Source organism: Chrysemys picta, chromosome 1 (genome assembly GCF_011386835.1).
Source record: "Chrysemys picta bellii isolate R12L10 chromosome 1, ASM1138683v2, whole genome shotgun sequence".
NCBI lineage: Eukaryota > Metazoa > Chordata > Testudines > Emydidae > Chrysemys > Chrysemys picta.
Genome location: NC_088791.1, coordinates 291,681,904 through 291,707,836, shown reverse-complemented (window position 1 = coordinate 291,707,836; position 25,933 = coordinate 291,681,904). Strand labels below are relative to the sequence as shown.

Below are 25,933 nucleotides of genomic sequence, written 5' to 3'. Positions count from 1 at the left end.
TGGTCAAGAAGGGAGAAACTAATATATTTTCTTTCTTTTCAGCTTTTCCAGAGTATAGTGCCAAGGGAGAAACATGATGAAAGTGATGTTATATTAGAAGTGACATCAGGCAGAACCACTGGAGGTCAGCAAAGTCATCACAAGTAAAGGTTACACCAAACCTCAATCCAGGTTTTCAAGGCTTCAGTTGTTTCTCTTACATTTTAATAATGTAAAATAGCACTTTGTAGAGATGAGTATTAGTGCTTTATGCAGATAAATTATCTCCAACGACAATGGTCTTTAGAGTTACTGCTAGTGCTAAAAACTGATAATTTTCAGGGAAGAGTCTATAAACTTATATTTCATGTTGCGCTGTCTAAATATTTAATTTTTTAGGTGACATTTGCCAACAGTTCACCAAAGAAATGTTTGAGATGTACCAGAATTATGCAGATTATAAATGTTGGACTTTTGACATTCTGAACTACACACCAGCTGAGATTGGTATGATAATGTTCTGTTCTTTCTGCCAATAAGACTAAGTTAAAGCTGTGTCTTTGGATTATACCTCTTATGCATTATTTGTCTTTAAAGGCGGATTGCACCATGCAGCTGCTCATATTTCGGGAGACTGTGTCTACAGGTATTTGAAATATGAAGGAGGGACTCACAGAGTTCAGCGAATTCCTGAGACTGGCCTATCGTCAAGAATGCAGCGTATTCACACTGGGACAATGTCAGTTGTTGTCCTACCTCAGCCAGAGGAGGTAAACTAACCTTTAATCAGAATAAAATTGAAGTGTCTTCCTGGCTTTTCTTTTTGGCATTTGAGTGTCATATTTAAAACAACGAACCCCAAGGACTAAGCCAAGTTACTGCTATTATTTTATTGGTGCCAGCGTGTATTGTCAAGTCCCAACAAAGGATACACAAGCTTTTCTTCTGTGCAAGGCTGTGACTCAGCACCTGGCTAAATGATTCCCTACAAACTTTACTGGATCCTCAAAAGCAACTTTTTAGAAATCCACTACTGCCTGAGGTACAGTGCAATTCAAGGGCATAAGGATACAGACCAGTCAGTTTAACTTCAGTACCCAGAAAGATAATGGAGCAAATAGCCAACCAATAATTTTCAAACACCTAGAAGATAATAAGGTGATAAGTAACAGTCAGTATGGATTTGTCAAGAACAAATTGTATCAAACCAACCTAAGAGCTTTTTTTTGAGAGGGTAACAAGCCTTGTGGATAGGGGGGAAATGATAGATGTGGTATATCTTGACTTTAGTAAGGCTTTTGATACTCGCATGACCTTCTCATAAACAAACTAGGGAGATACAGCCTATATGGAGCTACTATACCGTGGGTGCATAACTAGTTGGAAAACTGTTCCCAGAGAGTAGTTATCAGTGTTTCACAGTGAAGCTGGAAGGCATATCGAGTGGGGTCCCACAGGCATTGGTCCTGGGCCCAGTTTTGTTCAATATCTTCATCAGTGATTTAGATAATGGCATAGAGAGTACACTTATAAAGTTTGTGGATGATACCAAGCTGGGAGGAGTTGCAAGTGCTTTGGAGGATAGGATTAAAAATCAAAATGATCTGGACAAACTGGAGAAATGGTCTGAAGTAAATAGGATGAAATTCAATAAAGACAAATGCCAAGTACTCCACTTAGGAAGAAACAATCAGCTGCATACATACAAAATGGGAAATGCTGCCTAGGAAGGAGTATGGCAGAAAGGGATTTGGTGGTCATAGTGGATCACAAGCTAAATATGAGTGAACAGTGTAACATTGCAAGAAAAGCAACATTATTCTGGGATGTATTAGCAGGAGTGTTGTAAGCAAGACATGAGAAGTAATTCTGCTCCACTCCGCGCTGATTAGACCTCTTCTGGAGTATTGTCCAGTTCTGGGAGCCACATTTCAGGAAAGATGTGAACAAATTGGAGAAAGTCCAGATGATAGCAACAAAAATGATTAAAGATGACCTATGAGGAAAGATTGAAAAAATTGAGTTTGTGAGGGCGTACGTAACAGTTTTCATGTACATAAAAGGTTGTTACAAGGAGGGCAAAAAATTGTTCTCGTTCACCTCTAAGGATAGGACAAGAAGCAATGGGCTTAAATTGTAGCAAGGGAGGTTTAGGTTAGACATTAGGAGAAACTTCCTAACTGTCAGGGTAGTTGAGCTTTGGAACAAATTGCCTAGGGAAGTTGTGAAATATCTGTCATTGGAGGTTTTTAAGAAGAGGTTAGACAAATACCTATCAGGTTTCGTCTAGTACATAGTCCTGCCCTGAGTGCAGGAGACTGGACTAGATGGTATCTCGAGGTCCATTCCAGTCTTACACGTCTATGATTCTATGGAAGTTAATGTTGTTAAGCTCTCCGGCTCCTGGCATTCACAAAACTGACTCACTAGAACAGATTCTAAATTAAAGAATGTATTGAGGCTTGGGAGTACATCCAGACAAAAGTTTGGTATGATACCTATGATACAATCAACCTTTCTGAATATTCTTTTTTCTTTTCAATCACACATCTTATTATTGGTTCTTTCCTCTGCTTAGATACACTCTAAATCTGAACTAGCGCTTTGGGCTGTTTTTCTGAAATCTCCTTGTGGATGTCCAGCTTAAACTCAACATGGCTCTTACTCTTTCCCTGCAAGCTCTCCCCACTCCCTCCTTTCTCAATCACTGTGAACAACACTACCCTCCCCACATCACTCAGACCTAGAATGTAGGTATCACCTTCAGCTCAGCCCTTTACCACACATCTAAATTGTGTCTAAATCTTGCCACTCATTTCTGTACTTTTCCAAGATCCAGCCTTTCTTCTCAGTCCATACAGCTGAAACTCTGGTCCAGGCCCTCAGTGTCTCGCTCTTCACTGCTGCAAACTCCCTTTTGGTCTTGTTTCACTTAGATCCATTAAATACACGGCAGCAAAAATCATCTTCCAGGCTTGTCACTTTGACCAGGTCACTTTCCTCTTTGCATCCCTCCACTGGCTCCCCCTTTTCCACCACATCAAGTATGAGCTACTTGTCTTAGCTTTTAAGGCCCTTCTAACCCTACCTATCCTGGCATAGACCTCAGCCAAAATCTTCAAACCTGGTGCTTAAAATTAAACTTGTACCTAAGCTGTAATTTTCAAAAATGCCTAGACAGTTTAGTAACATAAGAACCATTGACTTGACAAAGTTTGTACATATGTTTCTAGAGTGCCTTGAACAATGAAGCCCTTGGCCTCTAGGCAGGCCCTCCGACAGGGGGCGGGGGAGAGACAAAGGGGGCAATTGCCCAGGGGCCCAGGTGATTTAAAAGGGCCTGGGGGCTCCCGGCCACTGTTGTGGTAGTGGTGGCCAGGAGCCCCAGGCCATTTTAAATCGCCCAGGCAGGCTGCAGGGCTCCTAGGCGCACACTCCTGAGTCCCCGCACTGGCCCACAAGACTCCATGCACCCTGCTGGAGAGGGCTGGGTAGGAGGGGCACTGGAGGGTGTGTCGAGGAAGCAGCCCCCCCAGCGCAGAGCCAGGGGGAAGAGCTGGGCCGGCGGCGGCAACCATCACTGCAACTTCGTATCCAGGAGCGAAACTTTCTGCATCTATGCCGGGGAGGCAGCTGGGCTCGGGGAGGTAGAAGAACCAGGCTGGGGATGGCGGCGGGGAACTGGGCTGGGAAGTGAAAAGAGCAGGGGTGGAGGGTGGGGGGCAGAGGTCGGCAGGGACGGCTGTGGGGAAGGTGCTGGGCACAGGACCGCTGAGGGGAAGACTCGAGATCGGACTCAGGATCCAGCAGCTGCTGGACCAACATCTTCAGCAAAGGCACTGGCAGCGCCACCTTGGGCGCCAGCTGGGCTTTGTCTGGGGCCCGCCAGGGAGGAGAGGGCAGGGTGAGTCTGGGAAGGGGAGGGTGATTCGGTGACAGCGCAGGGCTGGTGGTGGGGGTGGTGTTTGAGGCTATTTCGATTTGGGGCTGGTGGCAGTTCTTTGGGGTCATGTGGCTGATTTCATTAGGGGATTATCACTCGTATTTGGGGGTGATGGGATGATTGGAGATCGGGGCTTGTAGTTGGGGGTGGAGATGTGTTGCTGTTGGGACTGTTGTAAAGGGAACAGTGATGGAGTCTCACCAGAGGATTTATTTATGTTCACTAATAATAATCCTGGTGGATGCTCCATCGCTGACCATTTTAAAATCAAGATCTAAAAGATCTGCTGTGGGAATTGTTTTGGGGAAATTCCGGGGCTTGTGTTATGCAGGAGGTCAGACTCCTAGCTGATCACAGCCTTGGACTCTATGAGTAAGAGTGTAATGCTCCAAAAAGAGTTTCAACTGGTGCATGAGTAACATGTAAAGAGGGACATACAGGCCTTGGGGGATCATCGTGAGAATTTTCATACATCCACAGCTGTGGGTTTATAAAGCCCATGAGCACGTAGTAGGTAAATATGTTGGGACCCTCCCTCTCCCATATATTAGTACTCTGTTTGTTTCAGCCAGACTTTTAGTTGGGATTTTTCTTCATGTTCTGGGTGGGAAATTGGCAGAGGGATGGGGATTAGCCCTGAACACAATGTCACAATGAATTTGGCTCAGGGAGATTAAATGACTTGCCTAAGGAAACCCAGTGAATCAGTGGCACAGACAGAGAGAACCCAGTGTGCTGCTGTAACCTTTAGGCAACATTATATTAAGTATTCCCTAAATTTAGGCATAAAGGGCCATATTTTTAAAGGAACCTCAATTTGACCTCCTTTTCAGATTGTTGCATATGCAAATGAGTATATGTGCAGAATTGTGTGCCACAAACGTAGAGTGTTGGGATTCTTTTAGCTGTAGGATTTAGGAATGGCTCAAACAGCTTGACTGCTTTTCAGTGTATTTATTGTCATGTCTTGGAAGTTCATGCTTATTTCTTGGAAGAGTTTTTACACAGAGGTGAAGGGTGGTCCTTGGGGTACAGCCATAGGAGCTCAGTGTTCTACTTTCTGCCCTCGACTTCCTGCCTCCCACAGCTGGAGTGTGCAGTGTAGGGCTGCCTATGATGGCACAATGCAGTGCCCATGGCAGGGGAATTCTCTGGCTGCTTGTGGTCTGGTTCAGGGAACGGCGGGGGGACAGAAAATCTCTCTGGCCTCAATTTCCTATCTGTAAAATGGTGATAGCAATCCTTCCTTTGTTTGTCTTCTCTGTTTAGATTGTAGTCTCTCTAGGGCAGGGAATTGTCTCCATGGGTGTGTACAACACCCTGCACAATAGAGCCCTGATCTCAGTTGGGACCCAGAGGTGCTACTGTAATACAAATGCATGAATAATAACAGCTGTAATGGTTCCCCAGTGGGACCTGAGTTATGGGATTTGGATACATTCCTGGTTTTTTGACCGGTTGTCTGAACACACACACACACACACACACACACACACTCTCTCTCTCTCTCTCTTTCTTTTTCTCTTTCTCTCCAGTATTGAGACATTGCACTGCAGGTTCCAGGCACAGCGCCTTCAGGTAGTGACACAGTTACAGAAACTACAGTTTATTCTGCCTCATCCTCCCAAAGGCCAATGAGAAGAAACTCCTTTGGTGATATAATGGGGAAGGGAGTGGGTGGTATCTGAGAAACAAATAAATTCTGAAGCAGCTCTGGAGCTTGCACCAATCCCAGGTGGATGGGAAAGGCAGCTGGATGGATACCCATGGGGAAGAGCTGAAAGTTAGGATCTCTCTGGTTGGTAAATGTGTATTAGAGAAAATGATCCAGAGAAACACAGGCAGTAGGAGACTGAAAAAAAGCGAAGGTTCCCCTGGGCCCAACTGTAGAGGATGCTGTGCGCATCCTTTCTAAGGGGCCCATTGACTGTTCTGCCCTGGGGCCCAGAATTGCTGTGGACGGGCCTGCCTCTAGGTGCTACCACAATACAGATAATCACTAGTAGCCTTTCTCTGTTCTTCAGCAGTTTTAGGTCCTTATCCTGCAAACACTTACACATGTGCTTAAATCAATGGGACTACACAGGGGAGTTAAATTAGGCACATCCATAAGTGTTGTTAGGATTGGGGCCTTTTGATGTAGTGTAGATCCACACTGGTGTGTAAGCAAAAGGAGTTTCTGGTACTTTATCTGCTTCGGAGTCTCCCTGCCAGTTGTGGTTTTACAATAACATTTTCCTATTCTTTAATGATTTTTCTCTCCCCTCTTGCTATGTGAAAGATTTTGCACAAACAGGGGAAACTGACTGATTGCACAGGGGAAACAGTGAAATTGACTACACACAAATAATTATCAAAGGCACAGAGTAAACAAATGGAAAAGAACAGAAATGTTGTTTATTCACTAATTGCTTTCAGTTAGAGTAACCTAGGTATTACCGGTAACAATGGGAGGCAAGCAAATTTTGGACAGAAGTGGTGTTTTTAAACTGATCGTATCTCTTTAAAATAGTTATGAGCAGATGGTAACTGAATTTTCTTTGACTCTAGGTAGACGTTAAAGTGTATCCTAAGGATTTGCGTATAGATACTTTTAGGGCCAAAGGTGCAGGAGGGCAACATGTTAACACAACGGACAGTGCTGTGAGAATAGTTCATATTCCCACTGGTAAGTGTGTTTGGGATTTTGTATTTTTAACCTTTGCCTTTTAGTGCATAGATGCACACAACCTAGATCCCCAAATCAAAGGCTCTGATCCTACATGCTGCTTCACTTTAGGCACTGGGGTCTGTCTGCACAGAACAGCTGGCAGGACAGCAGCCAATACAGAGAAAGTCAGGTGGCCCTTCTCATTTTTTGCCGGGGTGTGTGTTCGTTTATGTCAAAAATTGCATGATCAATTTTATCTTTACAATGTGACACACTTAATAAATGGACCACACTTTGCAGTGAGACAGGGACATCGTGGAAGATGTAAATAACTTCTATAAACTGAGGACCCTTAACGCTCATTAAAGTTAATGACAATGGAGGGTACAGTTTGCAGCATCAGGTCCTATATAAACAAAGGACTGAGATAAGTATCTCCTTGTGTAAAGTGCTTTGAGATCTGTTGATGAAAAGTGCTATATAATTATACACACACACACACACACACACACACAGTGTAACCCTATATTATTATTTTAAACATCCTAGTGTAGACAGGGCAAATTATATTTTAACATGTTAGCTGGTTTAGATGAACCCTGGACTCCCAGATGCAGCATCATAATTAAAAGTGGTCCAATGAACCCTAATAGAAAAAACCCTCAAGTTCACCTCTACCAGCTGTGTTAAAACTTGTCCCATTTACACTACAGTTCTAAAATATACTAACTAAAATGTTTTAGCTAAAATGTTTTAAAAACACACCTTTTATCCTAGTGTGAACAGGCCCTTAGAGTAAGAGCAAGAGGTCTGAAAGGTTTCATTTTACTAATGTTTTAGGATGAATCCTGTTTATTACAATGGGTCTTTGATCAGTGTTCTCTTGAATTCTACACAGGACTAACAGTAGAGTGCCAGCAGGAGCGATCACAGCAACTGAACAAAGAAATAGCTCTGCGGACACTGAGAACTAGGTTGTATCAACAAATCATTGAGAAAGACTTCAGCCAAAAGCAGAATGCTAGAAAACTGCAGGTGACAACATGTTTTCCTTATTGAAACTTGGAGATGACATTATGCCATAGCTTTGAGCTTTCAGGGGTAGCAACAATAATTTCGCCCTTTTTTGTGCGTGTGGGCAGTAGGGGAGGTGTGTACACACGGATGTAGGTAAAAAGGAAAGTATGTAAATGTAGATAAGAATCAGGCCCTTTTGGAGGCCAGTTTACGTTGCTTTGCCAATGTACGGGGGGGCCTTAATGTTGATATAATTAACCAAATCTAACTTCATAACTGCATGTAACTTACACCCACTTTAATGCTCTTTTACACTAACAAGTGATATAAAGGAGATTTTGTGTAAATGAGAATCCGGTCCAATGAGTTGTGGTAGGCACATTCTGAATCCAATTCTAAAATACAGTAATTGCTAGGATCCTGCAGAGTGTGGGGAAAAATAAGAACATTCTTGATACCAAAAATCTTGCCACGTTAGAGCCATCTGATAATTTATTATGTTTTTGGAAGTTTAGCCAACCTGTTGAGGAAGAAATAATTTATATTGATTAACTTGTAATTAACTGAAGTTAACTTCAGTTTTAAGGTTAACTTAACTAAGTTTTAAGGTTGTTTTTTCCCCCCTGTACGCCACCATTCTTATCTCTTGCTCTGAGCATCTTGCTCTTTACAATGTGAACTTCTTCAGTGGGCAGAAGCAATTAAAAAAAAAAAAAAAAAGCTTCAGTACTTACAAATTTCCAAGTCAGTTATTTAACCACTAACTGCAGATTGTATTTAAATTAACTCAGTCACTACAGCTGATGAAGCCTTTATCTCTTGTTGTTTAGAATTTAGGCTGAGATTTTTCAAAGCTACCGAAGGGATTTGGATGTGCACTTTCGATTAAAATTAATGGGAATTGGACATCCAAAATGAAACTCCTACCCTTAATGTTTCACCATGTATTAAATCAATTTCTTGTTTGGACATATAAATGTGGTTGCAAGTGAGATTTTCAAAATCTCCTAGGTGAGTTAGGCACCCAATTTCTGTTGATTTTAAATGGAAGTTGTGCACCTATTTCCCTAGGTCTCACCCTCCATTTAAAAAACAAAAACAAAACCAAAAACTACTTGAAATTCAGTTTTGAAACTTTCAGATTTGTTTGTAACTCCATCTTGTCACCACTAGAGGACACCCAATATCACAAATACTCTGTTTATTCCTTCGCGTGTGTTCATTTTTCTGAGCCATACTCTAGTATGGCTCCTTCACCATCTCTTTGTTATAGAGCAGGGGTAGGCAACATATGGCACATGTGCCGAAGGCGGCACGCAAGCTGATTTTCAGTGGCACTCACACTCCCCGGGTCCTGGCCACCAGTCTGCATTTTAATTTAATTTTAAATGAAGCTTCTTAAACATTTAAAAAACCTTATTTACTTTACATACAACAATAGTTTAGTTATATATTATAGACTTAGAGAAAGAGACCTTCTAAAAATGTTAAAATGTATTACTGGCATGCGAAATCTTAAATTAGAGTGAATAAATGAAGACTCGGCACACCACTTCTGAAAGGTTGCCGACCCGTTATAGGGAGTACAATTTTCAGTTTGCTGATTACGTAATTAGAAGTGCCCCTTTAATTATCATTAGTGGGAATTGCAGTCCTACAGTTTCTTCTAGCTAGGATTGTGGGAGTCCCAAGCAAAGTTACTTGCCTTGTAAAGATAGTAGCCATTCAGAATGGAAGATGTAAACAGTGAGCTGGCACCGGCTAGAGGCTTTTCACTTTTAAAATGGGAAAATATTTTCACAGTCTTGTGATACTGAAGAACAGCTCTACACCGTTCTTCTCAAATTGCCCCCAAATGCATCTTTGAGCTGAGATCAACTGTGGAACATTTCAGCTGAAAAAATATTTATTCAGAAAGTTTGAGTGTTCTTTAAAAATGGATGGTTATAATGGAAACTGCTTGACTAGTTCAACCATGGTTTTCTTTGTCAGCAAAAGTTATAAGTAATTATATTTTCTTTAGTAACCGAGGGCCAGAATTTGAAAGGTATTTAGGCACTTAAAGATGCAGCTAGGCAACTAGTGGGATTTTCAAGTTTGTTTAGGTGACTAGGCACCTATTGGAATTTTCAGGCTGACTAAGCACCTAAATACTTTTCAAATTCTGGCCCTGCAGGCCTGTCAAGTGCCCATCAAAGTCAATGGATACTAAGTGAAGCCCACCGCTTTAAAACACATATGCACGGGAGTAACTATGCACGTGTATGAGACTATTTACATGTGAAATTACTCACCTGCATAAATTTTTGCAGGATCAGGCTGTTAATGAAAGTATAGTATATACTGATTGTTCCAATAGTACAGTTCTGCTCTGAGGAGTGACTGTAAACATAGCATCATCTTACTTGGTTGACCTAATTTGTGTGTAGACATATTTGCTGACATTAGTGACAACTTTGGCTTCTTAAACTACTTTTTAATGCCTGTTATCACTACAGAGCCAATTCAGAAATGGGGGGGGGGGGAAGGGGTAATGTCTTAAACCTTGGCAAAATTTATATGTATACAGTAGACCAAAATGTGTAAGAGACAATTATCAGATTAATAATCTGTGTGTTTAAGTACTGTATGTATCTACAGAACAGGCTGATCTATTACAATCCAGTTTAAAGATGCTCGTGCTGCTTTTGAAGGGTTTTTGTTTTTAAAACTCAAAAAAGTAATAGAAGTTGTTGTTGTTGTTGTACAGATAGGAACAAGAGCCCAGTCAGAGAGAATTCGTACCTATAACTTCACCCAGGACAGAGTCACTGATCACAGGATCTCATATGACGTCCGCAATATCAAGGTAGTTATGTTTATGATAATACATATAAAATCTTTTCAAGAGAGACAGTGTGTGTGTACCTATATAAATTCTTATTACATCATTAGCCAGAGTTAATCTTGTGAAAGTAATTACTAAATTTGTTAAGAAGCTAAGAGTGGACATAAATTGTGAAGTACCATTAAATGCCACTAACTACTGAACATTGTAATAGGTTGGGAAAGCCTATATCTTTCTTTCCATCCGTTGTGATATATTATTAAAGGTGAGATACAAAAGAAAAAAAATCACTAGCCCCATTCTTTTGTTTTTTTTCTCTGTTGTATAAAGAAGGCCTGATAAAGCACACAGTACTCACCTGAGATATTCAGTGAGTCCTTCACCAAACCAGGGAGGACTAGACTTGACGTTCCTGATATGTGTAGGGTAAAAAAGCAAGAAGAAGTTTGTTTAAAAATTAAAAACCCACCACTTCCAGACTGTCTTTATATGGTATAGAGGCAAAAACACAAACACACAAAAGCACACTTTTTTAAAATTTATTTTTTTGGACTTTGCAGGTCACCTTTAAAGGAAACAGAAAAGTTTACTTTTAAGGTTATCTGACATATTTCTGGGTAAAATTCTATATATGGTTATATTTTTTTCACTTGAATGTGCTGAACAAATACATGATACGCTAGTATTCTGTGTGAGTTCAGTTTATAGGTAGATTTTTGGAATGATTTTAACTTTTGGGCTAGTAGGTTTTGGATTGATTTTTAACTCTTGGGGTGGGTTTCAAGATTGAGTTTGTTCTATGATTTGGATTTACATTTTAGGATTAGACTTAAATTTTATTGCTCAGGTTTAGGATTTAATATTATTGCTGTCACAGAGCAAGTAGCACATACTTAATTGTGCTGAACAATGAGCTAGGCGAGAACACAGAGGAGTACAGCTCCCTGCCCTGGAATATTTACAGTATGTTAAGATGTGACATACAAGTGAGGATCATTACAAAAACAACAGTGTGGGGGAGAATCGGACCAGGTTCAATAAATAACATGACAATTTAGAGTATTTACTTGTTCATCTTATTTTTTTAGGATCCGGTTCTGATCCCTTTACTCACTTTGAATAGTCCCTTACTCCACAAATTGTCCTATTGAAGTCAATGGAACTTCTTGTGAGTAAGCTGCTACTCAGCATGAGTAAGGGTATCAGAATTTGGTCATTATTCATTACAATATCCTACATCCCATCCATTCTTGCTAGATTAGTTAACTTGTTTTAGGCAATGGGGTTTGACAGATGCAAGATGTTGCCAGTAATTCCTTTTGTTCTTGCCAAGAAGATGCTATGTAACCGTGTGCCATTCTTCAGCAGCATGCCTTCAACTGACTCATTTATACCACCCAAAACTGATGTCACAGCAGGGGAGTAATGCAAGATTGATGGGTTGATGCATAAAGATCAGGCTCCGTGCAAATATATTCCAGGAATTTTTATTGATTGATCAGCATTCAAAAAATACTGGTCTATACTAATCATTAATGCTTCTCTCTTTTGTTTGATAGGAATTTCTCTGTGGTGAGGGGGCACTGGATGAGCTAATCAACAGGTTGTTGGAGTCTGCAGAGATGGAGGCCCTCATTGAACATTTAAAAAACTTTAAATCTTTAGAAGGAGGAGGCTGATGTAGGTCTTCTACTAAATACAACACCAGTCCTTGTAATTCTGTAGCACAATAAAATGGAAGTATTTATTAGATGTCAGACGCTGATAAAATCTGTGTCTTTCTTTCCCATATTCTGTGGTCAAATATGAAGTTGTATTTTTTTTTTTAACTGTGTGACATGGCTTTTGAAAATATTTTACACATTTGCATATCAGCTTTAAGTTTCATTATTTTTTTGTATCAGGGGGTAGCCGTGTTAGTCTGTATCTACAAAAACAACAAGGAGTCTGGTGGCACCCTAAAGACTAACAGATTTATTTGGGCATAAGCTCTCGTGGGTAAAAACCTCACTTCTTCAGATTCATAGCTTATGCCCAAATAAATCTGTTAGTCTTTAAGGTGCCATCAGACTCATTATTTTTTTGTGAATTTAGTATTGGTGAAAGGTGCCAGCCTAAGAGCAAACTGAAACCTTCAGTTTATCCATACAACAGTGCAGCAAGGAACTGCTGGGCAGGGATAGCTCAGTGGTTTGAGCATTGGCCTGCTAAACCCAGGGTTGTGAGTTCAATCCTTGAGGGGGCCACTTAGGGATCTGGGGCAAAATCAGTACTTGGTCCTGCTAATGAAGGCAGGGGGCTGGACTCGATGACCTTTCAAGGTCCCTTCTAGTTCTAGGAGATGGGATATCTCCATTAATTTAATTTTATTTATTTTATCCCCTGGGAGGCTAATATGAGGGGGAAAGTAGTCCAGGAGAGCTGACTGTATTTTAAAGAAGCCTTACTAAGGGTGCAGGAACAAACCATCTCACTGTGCAGAAAGAATAGCAAATATGGCAGGCAACCAGCTTGGCTTAACAGAAATCTTCAGTGAGCTTAAACACAAAAAGGAAGCTTACAAAAAGTGGAAACTTGGACAGATGACTAGGAAAGAATATAAAAATATTGTTTGAGCATGCAGGAGTGTAATCAGGAAGGCCAAAGCACACTTGGAGTTGCAGCTAGCAAGAGATGTTAAGAGTAACAAGAAGGGTTTCTACAGGTATGTTAGCAACAAGAAGAAAGTCAAGGAAAGTGCTTGCCCCTTACTGAATGAGGGAGGCAACCTAGTGACAGAGGATGTGGAAAAAGCTAATGTACTCAATGCTTTTTTTGCCTCTGTCTTCACGAACAAGGTCAGCTCCCAGACTACTGCACTGGGCAGCACAGCATGGGGAGGAGGTGACCAGCCCTCTGTGGTGAAAGAACAGGTTAAGGACTATTTAGAAAAGCTGGACATGCACAAGTCCGTGGGGCCGGATCTAATGCATCAGAGAGTGCTGAGGGAGTTGGCTGATGTGATTGCAGAGCCATTGGCCATTATCTTTGAAAACTCGTGGCAATCAGGGGAGGTCCCAGACGATTGGAAAAAGGCTAATGTAGTGCCCATCTTTAAAAAAGGGAAGAAGCAGAATCTGGGGAACTACAGACTAGTCAGCCTCACCTCAGTCCGTGGAAAAATCGTGGAGCCAGATCCTCCAGGAATCCATTTTGAAGCACTTGGAGGCGAGGAAGGTGATCAGGAACAGTCAACATGGATTCACCAAGGGCAAGTCATGCCTAACCAACCTGATTGCCTTCTATGATGAGAAAACTGGCTCTGTGGATATGGGGAAGTGGGGGACGTGATATATCTTGACTGTAGCAAAGCTTTTGATATGGTCTCCCACAGTATTCTTGCCAGCAAGTTAAAAAAGTATGGATTGGATGAATGGACTATAAGGTGGATAGAAAGCTGGCTAGATCGTTGGTCTCAACGGGTAGTGATCAACAGTTCAATGTCTAGTTGGCAGCTGGTATCAAGCGGAGTGCCCCAGGGGTCTATCCTGGGGCCGGTTTTGTTCAACATCTTCATTAACGAGCTGGAGGATGGTATGGATTGCACTCTCAGCAAGTTCGTGGAAGACACTAAGCTGGGGGGAGAGTTAGATACACTGGAGGGTAGGGATAAGGTCCAGAGTGACCTAGACAAATTGGAGGATTGGGCCAAAAGAAAGTTGATGAGGTTCAACAAGACAAGTGCAGAGTCCTGCACTTAGGACGGAAGAATCCCATGCACTGCTACATGTTGGGGACTGACTGGCTAAGCGGCAATTCTGCAGAAAAGGACCTGGGTAGTACAGTGGACGAGAAGCTGGATATAAGTCAACAGTGTGCCCTTGTAGTCAAGAAGGCTAATGGCATATTGGGCTGCATTAGTAGGAGCACTGCCAGCAGATCGAGGGAAGTGTTTATTCCCCTCTATTCAGCACTGGTGAGGCCACATCAGGAGTACTGTGTCCAGTTTTGGGCCCCACGCTACAGAAAAGATGTGGACAAATTGGAGAGTCTTCAGTGGAGGGCAACGAAAATTATCAGGGGGCTGAGGCACATGACTTATGAGGAGAGGCTGAGGGAACAGGGCTTATTTAGTCTGCAGAAGAGAAGAGTGAGGGGGGATTTGATAGCAGCCTTCAACTACCTGAAGTGGGGTTCCAAAGAGGATGGATCTAGGCTGTTCTCAGTGGTGGCAGATGACAGAACAAGGAGCAATGGTCTCAAGTTGCAGTGGGGGAGGTCTAGGTTGGATATTAGGAAAAACTATTTCACTAGGAGGGTGGTAAAGCACTGGAATGGGTTACCTAGGGAGGTGGTAGAGTCTCCATCCTTAGAGGCTTTTATGGCCCAGCTTGACAAAGCCCTGGCTAGGTTGATTTAGTTGGTGTTGGTCCTACTCTGAGCAGGGGGTTGGACTAGATGACCTCCTGAGGTCTCTTCCAACCCTAATGTTCTATGAGTCTATGACAGGCAATGCAGGCTTCCCCTCAGGGTGTCTTGAACCTTGATGAAGGAGGAGTCAGAGTGCAGGTTGATTTCTATGCCTGTTCAGTCCTGGGCACCTTTGCTGTGTAATGCCATTTGTGGAAGTGGCTTTGTGATGTAGATGTGTCCCCGGAGAATAGGGTTGAGACCACCACCGAGAAGGTAACTTCCAGTCGCTACTGATTGGGGTTAAAGCAGTAATAAATAGTTAGTCTACGCCTGCCATGACAGCAAGCCTCCCAGGCCGTTCAACAGATTTGGACTTGCACTAGTGCTCTAAAAATAGCTGTGTACACAATGCTTTGAAGTTGCAGCTTGGCCCGGAACTCAGACTCTGAAGCCCACCCTCCTCCCTTGGCTTCTGACCCAAGCTCCAGCCCAGGCTGCAACTTCAAAGCACTGACTACACAGCTAGTTTTAGAGCACTAGCGAGAGCCCTGCAAGCTTAAGTCTGTCAACCTGGAATGGGAGACTCACTCCCGTGGTCTGTGTAGACCTATCCCTGAAAGCTCTGCTCCAGCCAGTTCCCCTAACTTCAATGCTTCTTAACATGGGCCCAGATCATCCCCTCTCAAATTAAAACCCCTGGCAGGAGCTGTAGGAATGGAAACCTCTGCAAGGTCCCCCTTCCCCTATCATGCCATCAAGGGCGGGGGCAAGGTACTCACTCTACCCCCCAAAATACTCAAAACCTGGAAGATCGCCAAGAAGTCATGAGAGGCCAAGGCTATAAGTGTAGAGGGCCTTGTCTCTGGCCATCAGGTGGGCCCCCTTCCTCAGTATTTTGGCAATGTGGCTTCCTACATAATTAATTACCTATCCGCAAACAGTATTCAAAGAGAATAAAGGAAAATCCAACAAATTCACAAATAATTTGATCAGCTCTAGTACGTGTGTGTCAGCTCAGGTGTGAGTAAGAAATATAACACAAATTAATTCACCAATTAATTACACAGCTTCAGCTACCCTCAAGGTTTTCTTAGAAGCGGGGTATTTCATCATATTACATTCCAGATCCAGGATTTAGTTAAACCTTATAAAGTGCTCCAAGATGAAAAGCTCTATCAGAGTGCTAAAAAACAATAACCCGAAGCCTCACTTCTAGTGTGTATGTGCAAGAGAGATTTACTCTGCAGTTTCAGCTGCAGCACCTTAAGGATACTTGCGACTAAGTTGGTTAATTTTCTTAAGCCCTTCCTTGTTGTTGATGGTTTTGTGAACAGTGATGAGAAAGGGGAAAGCAGAAGGGAGCTCCACTCTGCTGCTTAACTTCTGATGTCCCCAGTGCAGGCACCGAAGTTTATCAGCCAGGTCCTTTCTTCCAGCCCGTTCCAGGGCATCCTGAAGGATCTTTGTCTTGTTAAGTTTATTCCATGATCGTTCATACCTGCATTTGTCGCAACAAACATTACAGCATCCTGATCAGTCAATGTAAGATATACGCCAGATCCATTTGCACTTGAAGTGCACCAACTGCTATGCCATGTTATAAAAAATATATTTATTTATCTCCCCCCAACAGACATGATACTGTTGGAGACCTTATTTTCCTTCTAACTTCTACTGCCACCATAGGATTGCAACAGAGATAAGAGCAGGGACACCGTAACCGAAAATAGTCTAAGCTCCTTGGGCTGCACTTGCAGTAGGAAAATCAACACTGGTGGGGGTCTACCCATTGTGAATTACTGGTCCTAGGCCAATATTTTCAAAACTCGGTACCCTCAATTTAAAGTCTTCTGTCCACATTTAAGTACTTAAAACAGGGCCTGATTATCCACAGTGCTGAGCAACCAGCAACTCCCATTGGCTTCAATTTTTGCAAGTGCTGGATGCTCAGCACTTGCAAAAATCATCACTACTAAGAACTAGTCCTCAGGTGGATGTTATTCTAAACCTACTTCTGGAAACGGTTTTAATAACAAACCACAATGTTAAAAGGGGGAAAAAAGTGCCTTTTATAATGGTAGGAAATACACCAGAGAGAGAATACAGTTGCTCATTGTATCCCTGTAGAACAAAGCAGGTACAGTACAGTACTTTGGTTTAATCTGTACAGTAATCCTTATTGCCTTATAGTTTGTTTGCCTGTAAAATAAAAATTGTAACACAAATCAAATACCTGCTTTACCCCCCACTACTCTCACTTTCTTCAATACTCATGACTGTGTATAATCCCAATCTTGTACTTCGGCATAACAATGGTAACCATTAGTCAATGCTTTTTCAGAAATTCTAAGTCCAGAAGGGTTGTGATCATGATCTTTTGTATAACACAGGCCATAGAACGCCCTCCCCGCAAAATTCCTAGAGCTTCTTTTTTAGAAAAACATCCAATCTTGATTTGAAAATTGTTAGTGATGGAGAATCCACCATGACCTCTGGTAAATTGTTCCAATGGTCAGTTACCCTCACTGTCAAAAATGTATGCCTTATTTCCAGTCTGAATTTGTCTAGCCTTAACTTCCAGCCATTGGATTGTGTTATATCTCACTCTGATGAAGAGCCCATTATTAAATATTTGTTCGTCATGTAGATAGTTGTGGATGGTAATTGTCACTCCTTAACCTTCTCTTTGTTAAGCTAAATAGACTGAGCTCCTTGGGTATGTTTACACTGCAATAAAACACCCATAGCTAGCCCAGGTCAGTTGACTCAGGCTCTCAAGGTTTGGGCTGTGGGGCTATAAAATTGCAGCACAGACGTTTGGGTGGGCTGGATCTTGGGCTCTGCAGGGCCTCAGAGCCTGGGCTCCAGCCCAAGCCCAAACAGTTGACACGGGCCAGCCATGGGTGTTTTATTCCAGTGTAGACATACTCTGATTCTATCATTATAAGGCATGTTTTCCAATCCTTTAATCATTCTTGTGGCTCTTCTCCGAACCCTCTCCAATTTATCAACACCCTTCTTGAACTGTGGCATGAACGGGGCACAGTATTCCAGCACCACTCGCACCATTAACAGATACAGAGATAAAATAACCTATCTACTCTTACTTGAGATTCCTGTTTATGCATCCCATGATCGCATTAGCTCTTTCAGCCACCGTATGACATCTAGAGCTCATGTTCAAATCATTATCCACCAGGACCTCCAAATCTTTTTTAGAGTCACTGTTTCCCAGGATAGAGTCCCCCATTCTGTACGTATGGCCTACATTCTTTGTTCCTAGATGTATTCATTTACATTTAGCCATATTAAAATGCATATTGTTTGCCCCCCACTTACCAAGTGATTCAGATCGCTTTGAATCAGTGACTTGTCCTCTTCATTATTTACCACTCCCCCAATTTTTGTGTCATCTGCAAACTTTATCAGTTATGATATTGTTTTCTTCCAGGTCATTGACAAAAATGTTACTAGTATAGGGCCAAGAACCAAACCCTGCAGGACCCCACTGAAAACACACCCACTTGATGATGATTCCCTACTTACAGTTACATTTTGAGACCTATCAGTTTTTAATCCATTTAATGTGTGCCAGGGTAATTTTATATCATTTTAGTTTTTTAATCAAAATGCCATGTGGTACTAAGTCAATCACATTACCGAAGTCTGAGTATATGTCATCAGTACTATTAACTTTATGAACCAAACTTGTAATCTCACCAAAAAAATATATCAAGTTACTTTGACAGGATCTATTTTCCATGAACCCATACTGCATTAATTACATTACCCTTCTTTAATTCTTTATTAATTGAGTCTCATATCAGTTGCACCACTATCTTGCCTGGGGCGATATCAGGTTGATGGTCCTATAATTATCTTCTCACTTTAACTCCTGTTGATTCACAGGTCTTCACTCTCTTGTGAATCTAAAAGCAAAATACCTATTCCTGAAGTCTCTGGTTCTGGTCTTTGGGTTATTCAGTCTGCTGTTGTATTTCAGGCCCAGTGAAATGCACTATAACAAAGCTAATGAAATTCTAAATATCCAACCAAAACTTCTATTTGTTCCCTTTTTATTTCCTATCTCTCTCTCTTCCTTTCTGCCTCTTTCTCTTTCCTCCACTCTTCTCTCCTAGGTATCAAAGTTAGTACAATGATGCACTGCTATGATGAACACACTAGACCAGTGGTTCTCAAAGCCGATCCGCTGCTTGTTCAGGGAAAGCCCCTGGTGGGCCGGGCCGGTTTGTTTACCTGCTGCATCCGCAGGTTCGGCCAATCGCGGCTCCCACTGGCCGCGGTTCGCTGCTCTAGGCCAATGGGGGTTGTGGGAAGGGTGGCCAGCATATCCCTCGGCCTGTACTGCTTCCCGCAGCCCCCATTAATTTAATAAAAATAAATAATAATTTAATTAATGGAGATATCCTATCTCCTAGAACTGGAAGGGATCTTGAAAGGTCATCGAGGCCAGCCCCCTGCCTTCACTAGCAGGACCAAGTTCTGATTTTGCCCCAGATCCCTAAGTGAACTCACAACCCTGGGTTTAGCAGGCCAATGCTCAAACCACTGAGCTATCCCTCCCCTGCCCCACTGGCCTGGAGCGGCGAATTGTGGCCAGTGGGAGCCGCAATTGGCCAAACCTGCAGACGCAACAGGTAAACAAACTGGCTCGGCCCGCCAGAGGCTTTCCCTGAACAAACGGCGGACCAGCTTTGAGAACCACTGCACTAGACCAGATTAAGTGCCATTGAGACAGAGACCTATGTTGGGTTTATAGGCAGCAGTGTGTTCTCTTTCCCAGCTAGAAGCTCTGTTGGATGGTGTGCAGAAGATGGGAGACTATAGGCCAGTCTTGTCTCCATCTTTTCTTACCTGTTTTGGAGTAAGTGGGGTTATGTCTAGTTATGGGCAGTAGCAGGGAGCAGTTCTTGCACCCAGGATTTCAGAGACTTTAATTGTGGCTGCCTGCTGCCCCCTGCCTGGGGGAAGGAATTGTTGGTGCAACAGCAGACTCTTGCGGCCTCAATCAAGGGCCAGACACAAACTGGCTCATTTGAGATTGTTTGAACTAACATACAATACAAAGTGGGTCATAGCACTCAATATTACTGAGGGATCCAGGAAGATGCCCTTAGCAATAAGTATCAGAGGGGTAGCCGTGTTAGTCTGGATCTGTAAAAAGCAACAAAGAGTCCTGTGGCACCTTATAGACTAACAGATGTATTGGAGCATAAGCTTTCGTGGGCGAATACCCACTTTGTCAGATGCACTAAGGGTTATTTTAGTGACTGCAAAAATCTAATATATTGAAAATATCCACCAAATTGCTTGTGTGGCTAGTTGATTGGACAGGGATTAGAGATCATCAGAGCAGTTTGCTTAATATCTGATTATACTAGCAATATTGTATTTGTACATGGTTATGCTTTAATCTCTTTTCAGCAGGCACCCTGTTATTTGTCTGGCCCAGTTTACCTCCTGTACAGCAATGAGTATATTTAGAGTGGTACAGAAACAATAATAAAGATGAAGAAATGAATAATAAATTTTCAAGAGAGGAATTTGTTCATGCTGCACACAACTCAACTGTCTCATCTGTACTCTGAAAACATTTCTATCTCCTCTTGGGCATGCCGAAGTTTTGCTGCTACAATTCTAAAAAACTTTAATGAACATTTTGACATTGTGTCTGTATCAAAGTATGACCTCCACTTTGTATTATGTATTGAACACATCTATACTTATTGGTGGGCAGCCTATTTACTGCATACCAGACAGCTGCCCTACCTGGAAAAGGTACTGGATGCCTCATTGAAGAACTATCACTGAGACACTATCAAGGCTGCAGTCTAGGGTGATTGAATTTTATTATCTCAACTACTGGTCCAACCCTGGGATCAAGTTTTTTCTACACAGGTGGGCAAGCATGACTGGGGGAGGGAGCTAGATCTTCCCAGTGGAACACATGGCACAGGAGTGACCTACTTAAGAGCAATGTTCGCTCTGTGCTGGAGGACTGACCATTGCCACATGTAAGAAGGACGTGAAGGAGAGAGAATGCAGGAGGAACTCTGTCCAGCATCAAACACTGCTGACAAACCTGGGACTCTCAGATGCTGTAAGATCAAGGGGAGGGTGTGTTTCAGGAGTTATTTTGTTTTCAAAAATCTGTAAGTCTTTAGTAGTTTAAGAGTAAAGTGACTCTGATTAAGAAATTCCTTTGCTGAGTCTGTGTTTCTTGCATTCCTGCCAATCTGTCCCCAAATGGGTTAAAATAGAAACTCAGAGTGACCAGAGCATAGGTGGGATTCTGAGGGAGCATGTGTAGACACTTGTGGGTGGGGGACTGAGAGGTCTGACACTGATTTCAGGATCTAGGGCAGCTGGGCGTCAGTCTGCCACATGCTGAAGAAGGATGCCAGATGAGATCTGAACCTGAGAGTGTGCTCTTTAATTCCAGAACTAGAAACAGTGATGAGACTTTACCCAGACAGAGTTGGCTTGGAAGCACATGGGACCCATATTCTATATTCTATGACCCAACAAGTGGGTTTACTTGCAACAGACTGCTGACCATACAGAAGAGTAGTGGGTCAGGTTGTGACAAGTATCATATAAACATTTCTTTTGAACGCGATAAGAAAAATAGGAATAATATAAAAGTATCCCCATAGGTCAGAGCCATCTTAACTGTGGGATGTGGATGAAAGTATAAAATGATTAATACAACTATTTATTTGAAAGGATGAGGGACTTTGCACTCCTCTCTCAGCTTGAGCTACTTACCAGCATTCCAGCATTTTCTGTGCTTGAATCTTCTTCTCTGTGCTAGCTGAGTGAAACTGGGTTATTTCTGCTCTGCTGAATCCCAGCTCATTAGCAACAATTGTCCACTCAAAACCCAGCTGCTTACCCAGTTCTTGTACTGATTTCAGGTTAATCACAGCATCCTAGTAGTCAGATAAATTCACATTGTTTAACTCATTGAAAAGAATGTTATGACATAAAGAGAAATGTAAAACACTACTCTTAGGAAGAAAAAAATCAAATGCAAAACTACAAAATGAGGAAAACTAACTAGTAATGCTGAAAATGATTTGGGGGGGTATAATGGGGATCACAAATGGAATATGAGTCAACAATGTGATGCAATTATGAAAAAAAGCTAATATTCTAGCATATATTAACAGGAGTGTCATATGGAAGACATGTGAGGTAACTGTCCCACTCTTCTTGGCAGTGGTGAGGCCTCAGCTGGAGTACTGTGTCCAATTCTGAGTGCCTACTTTAAAAAAGATGTGGACATACTGGAGACAGTCCAGAGGAGAGCAACAAAAACTATAAAAGGTTTAGAAAACATGACTGATGAAGGAAGGCTAATGAAACTGGGGAGGTTTAGTCTTGAGAAAAGAAGACCGAGGGGGGGACCTAATAACAGTCTTCAAATATATTAAAGGCTGTTATAAAGAGGATGGTAATCAATTGTTCTTCATGTCCACTGAAGACAGGACAAGAAATAATCAACTTTGCAGCAAGGGAGATTTAGGTTAAACTTTAGGAAAAACTTAACTGTCAGGGTAGTTAAGTACTGGAATAGGCCTCCAAAAGGGGCTGTGGACTCTCCATCATTGGAGGTTTTCAAGAACAATGCAATGGACTAGATGATCTTGATATCCTTTCCAGCATTACATTTCTATGATCCTATGACATGTACATATTAAAGTAAAGAATGGATCATCTTTTTGTTATGTGAACGGTGCCTAGCACAGTGGGGTCCTGGTCCATGACTAGTGCTCCTAGGTGTGCCCACCCAAATTACAGTAATAAAAAGCCTGGAGGGATTTATATACACATAATATATCGGCAAATAGATGGGCACAAATACTAAATACTTGGTGGTGGTACATAGTTGATAAAAGGTGGAATCCTGCAGTAAAATGCATTTATAATGCAGCTTTGGGTATGTCTACACTGGAGCTGGAGATGTAATTTCCAGTGCAGGTAGATCTGATGGAGCACGCATACTAAGAATAGAAGTGTAGCCGGGGCGTCATGAGAGCCCATCCACCTGAGTATGATCCCGTCTGAAATCCTAGGCATGCACTTGGAGCCGTTAGCCCATTCCACTCTTTGCACAGCCATGCCTGTGTTTCGATTCTTAGCGTGCTAGCTTGATCAAAGCTACCTGAACTGGAAATTACACCTCCATCTCCAATGTAGGCATGTCCTTTGACCATGTACCCTTTAAGCCCCTTTTGCATTTGCCTGATTTTAGGCTGTGCTAAATCACACTGCTTGCTAATGTCTTCAGGGGATTGTTATGTGAACCTTAATCACACCTTATTTTACTTGGCTCAGCCTCCTACTCTGGAGTAGAAGCCATTTTGCCACTGAAGTGTCCTCTGACACTGCTGTGATCCTCCCATAGGGACTTACAGGTTGATTTTGTATGTTTCTTTTTAGAATGAAAGCTCTTTATTAGGGCAGGGGCTGTTTCTTCATATCTTTATAGCACCTAGTCCATTTTGGATGCTATTATAATATAAATAAATAACTTTCTGTTTAGTATTGAGCATCTTGTTTATACTTACCACAGGCAATTTTACTAAGAGAATTAAAAACTGTGTTAACATTAATACTAATATTAACTCTTAAACTAATTAGCATAAGAGACAAATATGTTCTTTGAGCACTAGTAATGCTTTCTTAGTCACCAAGATCTTTCCCAATTTACCTGTTTGACAATACCCCATCACCATAGTGACCAAGCATCCAAGGTACAATTTTCCATTTCTAGGAGTCATAACTGCATGAATATGGATAGACAGATATAACCTTGTAAGCATTTTTATCTTAAAATTAGTAGCTGAAAGATTAATGGCTTCTCTGAAACACTTTGGGAGAATATTCCATGTGACAAAAACAAAAATAAAAAGACCCCTTTCTCTGAAGATTAAGTGTACATTTTGTTTACCTCTTGGGCTTTATTTGGCATTTTTAATGTAGATTCCACTTGAACATCTGGCAAAACTTCTTTACTTTCTATGTAGCAGCTATCGTCAGGATGGCAATGAGAAAGATAAGTATTTTCAGATAGATATAATGCAACAGTATTTTTCACAGCAATTATATTTCACAAATTACTTTCCAAAAGTATCGATACTAATAGTTATTACGTGCCTATGGCATTTACTGTTTAAACAGCATCAGCTCCTCTACCTGGCCTGGAAAAGCCAAGAGATGCAAATGAGCAATAGATAATACCCCACAGGTCCTGTCACAAAGGGGTGTTAATGCTTCTGGCTTTCTTTATTGCTGTTGAAATCCAGGTCTGTCCTGAACTGTGTTGGGGAAAATCAAGGGTAATGCATTGTGGAGGAGGAGGCCATGGTGTCAAAACCTAAGAGTGCTTTCATGCAGGCTACTGGGCCATTTGATGGCTCAGGGATACTTTTCAGGTGAAAGTTGATCAGCTGTTCACTCCATCAGATCTGGGCAGGAAATAAGAGAGGGCAGAGTCCTTTTCTTGTGCCCATGTTTTCTGACCTTTCTGTTCCACAACCTCTTTACAGTTCTAATGGACAATGTAATTTCTGAGCCAGGTCCCCCAATATTTCATTGATACTAAATGCTTGAAATGATACATGGAAATTAAAACCAAAACAAACACTGCTGTCCACATACTTATGCATGTTCAAATTAGAGCCCAGTATGAGGCCAACGTGAACATGTAATATGACTATACATATTATGCACAGTCCCTATTTTTGGTTGTATGTGAACAGGCACCTTTCCCACACTGTTCTGCACGCTATATGGAGTCCAAACTCACCTTTCCTGGGGTTTGGCTATACTGAGATAAATCAATTAAAAATAAGATCACAGAAAATCCTGCTTAAGCTGTCTCCCCTTAGGACTTCTCAGCCCACTCCCTTGAACCTCTGTTCCACAGAGTCACTCCCATTTCCCTTGTACCTATGTTGGAATAATGAGGCATATGCCTCAATGACTCAGCTTTCTCAGCAGGGTCAACACATGCTAACAGGATGAGGATGTTTTAGGCGAATGCTGCCAGTTTATTACTGTGTGCATATAGGGAGCATAGTTTTGAAAGTGTAGCTTCTCGCACACAGCTTTTCTCTGTGGTTTACACCTCAGCAGGCAGAGGCAGAACACTTCTTTCAGTAGGTTGAGAATTCATAAAGGGAATCTTTCATGAGGATATGTTATCCAGAGCCTTTGGCTAATGTGTAGGGTATTCCCATGTCAATATTTTAATAAAACATGAATTTTAATCATTCTGATCCTATTTCCTTCTTCCTCTGACTTCTAGAACGAGACAATATTCCTTGTGTAGCCTCGCAACATATTCCTAAATGAAACAGCAGGAATCACTGTAAGACATGCTAAAATCTATGACTTCTCTTGTGTCTAAGTATGACAGTACTTTCACAGCACTGCTAAATTTCTTATGTGCATGGGTTAAACATAAGTTTAGGAAGAAATACTAGAAAAACCATTAAGTATAACAAAGTTATGGGCAAGACAGTGAAAATACAGATTTTTTTTCTAGACCAGTAGAAAAATATCAGTCTTAATAAAAATTCAGCCTTCATTTAGTCATTTGTAAAATATATCAGCAAAGTTCTCGGTGATATTGCAGCTATGAATGAATTCAGTCACTTGGAAAACCAAGAAGTTATTCTTATACCCATATTACAAAAATGAAGCTTGTTTCTTTGACTTAAGTCTGTGTTAATCAGTGTCTTTAGTATTTTTAGGATTATGAATGTTTCCTGAAGTAGAAATAAATACAGCTAATTCCCAGAAATAACCTCCCTCCTATGATGATAAACCAAATTTCATAACCAGCAAAAAAACTGTTTGCTTGGCCATTACCTTATTTTTTCTGTCCTCCTTATGCAGCTGAACAGGCGGCTCTGTTTTCTGTAAAAGAAATTCCCAAACAAGTTTACTACAGGATTTTCTTATTCAAAGAAACCTGATAAAAATATTTGCTTGTATTACTCATCTTTTTAAAAATCTTAACCTTAATGTCTCTGAGTTATTTCTCATCCAGATCAATAACTGTGAAGACCACTTTATGATAATCTGTTATATG

General features: G+C 41.6%; 1 protein-coding gene and 1 long non-coding RNA gene across 7 annotated transcripts in view; one reads left to right on the top strand and one right to left on the bottom strand.

The window, feature by feature from the left end:
- Positions 1-12,173, top strand: part of MTRF1 (mitochondrial translation release factor 1) — a 29,512-nt gene extending 17,339 nt beyond the window's left edge. For all 6 annotated transcript variants that reach the window (XM_005301476.5, XM_024104301.3, XM_065581165.1 and 3 more), the window contains 7 exons: positions 43-124; positions 379-486; positions 577-749; positions 6,473-6,590; positions 7,471-7,607; positions 10,339-10,437; positions 11,976-12,173. In XM_005301476.5, the coding sequence (XP_005301533.1) occupies positions 43-124; positions 379-486; positions 577-749; positions 6,473-6,590; positions 7,471-7,607; positions 10,339-10,437; positions 11,976-12,095 (837 nt within the window). In that variant the 3' untranslated portion in view covers positions 12,096-12,173. The remainder of the gene's footprint in view (positions 1-42; positions 125-378; positions 487-576; positions 750-6,472; positions 6,591-7,470; positions 7,608-10,338; positions 10,438-11,975) is intronic.
- LOC135980868 (uncharacterized) lies at positions 7,867-11,980 on the bottom strand. Its single transcript, XR_010597779.1, has 2 exons — positions 10,775-11,980; positions 7,867-8,109 (listed from the first exon to the last, which is right to left on the bottom strand). It is a non-coding gene; the product is annotated as an uncharacterized LOC135980868 (long non-coding RNA).
- Positions 12,174-25,933: the final 13,760 nt, after the last annotated feature.